This window comes from Gavialis gangeticus, unplaced genomic scaffold (assembly GCF_001723915.1).
Source record: "Gavialis gangeticus isolate Ggan-Ray unplaced genomic scaffold, GavGan_comp1, whole genome shotgun sequence".
Lineage (NCBI taxonomy): Eukaryota > Metazoa > Chordata > Crocodylia > Gavialidae > Gavialis > Gavialis gangeticus.
In genome coordinates, this window is record NW_017729032.1 from 28,444,202 (window position 1) to 28,446,472 (window position 2,271).

The 2,271-nt window shown below is 39.9% G+C and overlaps 1 protein-coding gene across 2 annotated transcripts in view; it reads right to left on the bottom strand.

The window, feature by feature from the left end:
• ANGPTL5 (angiopoietin like 5) overlaps nt 1-2,271 on the bottom strand; it is a 25,909-nt gene that overhangs the window by 9,495 nt on the left and 14,143 nt on the right. For both annotated transcript variants that reach the window (XM_019525609.1, XM_019525608.1), the window contains one exon: nt 78-105. In XM_019525609.1, the coding sequence (XP_019381154.1) occupies nt 78-105 (28 nt within the window). The remainder of the gene's footprint in view (nt 1-77; nt 106-2,271) is intronic.

Genomic DNA, 2,271 nt, shown 5'->3' on the forward strand with positions numbered 1-2,271 from the left:
TCCATCCAGGTATTCAGACCATGTCCTCTGGAATTCAATTATCCCATCAGTTCTTTTCTGAATCACAGTCCACCCACCTCCTTGAAAATCCATGTCACACAAAACCTAAAACAGACACATGAATGGCTGGAGTGAATAGATCTTGATTAACCATTTACTGATGCAGCTGTAATATGGAAAATAATGATTTTTAAGTCAAACATTCAGAATTTTACAAGGTAACTTCTCTCTGAAACATTTCAACAAAAGGACTCAAGATAGATCACTAGAACTAGTAACCTACATTTTTTTTTAATTTGCCTGTTAAATGGTTGGAAGACTTGCTAGAGATTCATTCAATCAGGGAAACCTCTTTGCATACATGCACGTCTTGTATTATTATCAGAAATTATATATGTGTCTCAATAAGTATTGTGATATGGTATCTTTACCTTGGCCTGAGCTGTAAGTGCCATGCCATGATATATATTACCAACTTCCCGTCACAGAACTACTTTCAGTTAGAAACTGCCCTTAGATACAGTTTCAACAAGATAGGCAGATGGGCTTCTCCACTCAGGGCTGGTGATTTGTGCACATTCTTCCCATTTCTACTTTTAGTCTACATCTCAATGAACTTTACAAACAACTTCTCAGCGTCTGATGAAGTACACTGTTGCCTACAAAACCCCGTGACCCTCTAAACCAGTTAACTTCCATGGTGCCACCATGCTCTGTCTTCTGCCCGTCATTAGATTAATATGACTAACTCTCAGCAACACTGTGAAGCAGTACTAATCCAAACTTACCAATAGAAAACTATATCACCAACTAAGTCCCAAATATCCAGAAATGACCATTGGTGTTGATTATCTCGTTCTCTCATGCCCTACCTGAAGCATCCTGGGATGGATTTGCTGAGGTGATAAGCCTCTGTAGCTTCCCTTGATTTTAGCTGATGCTATAGGCTTTCAGCACTTCTGAAAATCAGGCATGCTGGCTCATGCTGGACATCCTAAACCACTTATTGCCTCTTTTCTTTTGCTGGAAGTCACAGAGAAAATCTGTGGCACAGATGAGAACACGACCTGAATGTTCAGAACATACTTCTATGTCTGTTCCTGCACCTGAGGCTATGTTTTATTTTATTGTGTTACTTTTGAAAGATTGCTTATTTTTGCTGGAAAGTCAATTCTTTAAAAAGGTTTGCTGGCTTTGGTTATTTGGGGATTATTTTTACAGGAATATTACAAATTTGTATTTTAAGTTATATTTTGCAAACCTTCTAAACTCCTGACTGAATGCCTTGGCAATGCATCATGTGTTGTTATTTTGATTTAGCTTCTTAAATACTTTGTTCTTCTATATTTTTATGTATTTACTCTTTTACACCTCATCACATTACATGGGTTTCTGTTATGCTGTTTTGTTTTTAATCCCATTCTTCAGTAAATTAAAACACATACTTGCAGATATTCTTTCTGAGAACTCATCAGCATTATCTATTCAGCTCTGTGTGATATCTATTAGGCATGGAATTAGTCACCTTTCTGCATGTAGAGGCTTTGTTCTCATTATTTATTTATGTTTATATTTAATGTAAAACTTTGTTCTTTGTTTCATAGGATCATGGGAAAGTAAGGCTAGAAGGGACCTCACAAGGTCATCTAAACTATCCCCCTGCTCAAGACTGGAGCATCCCTAACCCACCAAGTGTCTGTCTAACCTGCTCTTGAAAACTTCCAAGGATGGAGATTCGAGCCTCTCTAGGTAGCCTGTTCCAATTCCTGATCACTCTCAGGGCCCCTCTAGATGTTCAGATAAAGGCACGATTGGATCTGATGCTGGATCCCATAATCACACTCCCCTATCACGCATGTGTGGCATGGCAAGAGGTCTGATTCTGTGAATCACACATCAGATCCTATCATGCCTTATTGCCAATGCAGGGGGAGCCCAGGATCATGATCCCAGGCTCCCCCTACACTGGCTCCTGCTGCTACAAGCCCCACAGCTGTTGAGTTTCCCAGCAGGGGCAGTGCAGGGAATGCTGCTGCTCCTCTCAGCCTCATCAGCTGAGGACTCACAGCAGGGGCAGTGCAGGTAACACAATTTTTGTGGAATAACTTTGTGGCTTATTACTTGTTTCATTACAACATTAATTAATTGAATGTGTGGCTGAGTCAGAATTTAAGGTGTGACATTAATCAACTGGCTTCTCAGTCCTATTTGAGTCCTTGCCCGTTCCCCATAATCATAGATTTCATAGATTTCATAGACATTAGGGCTGGA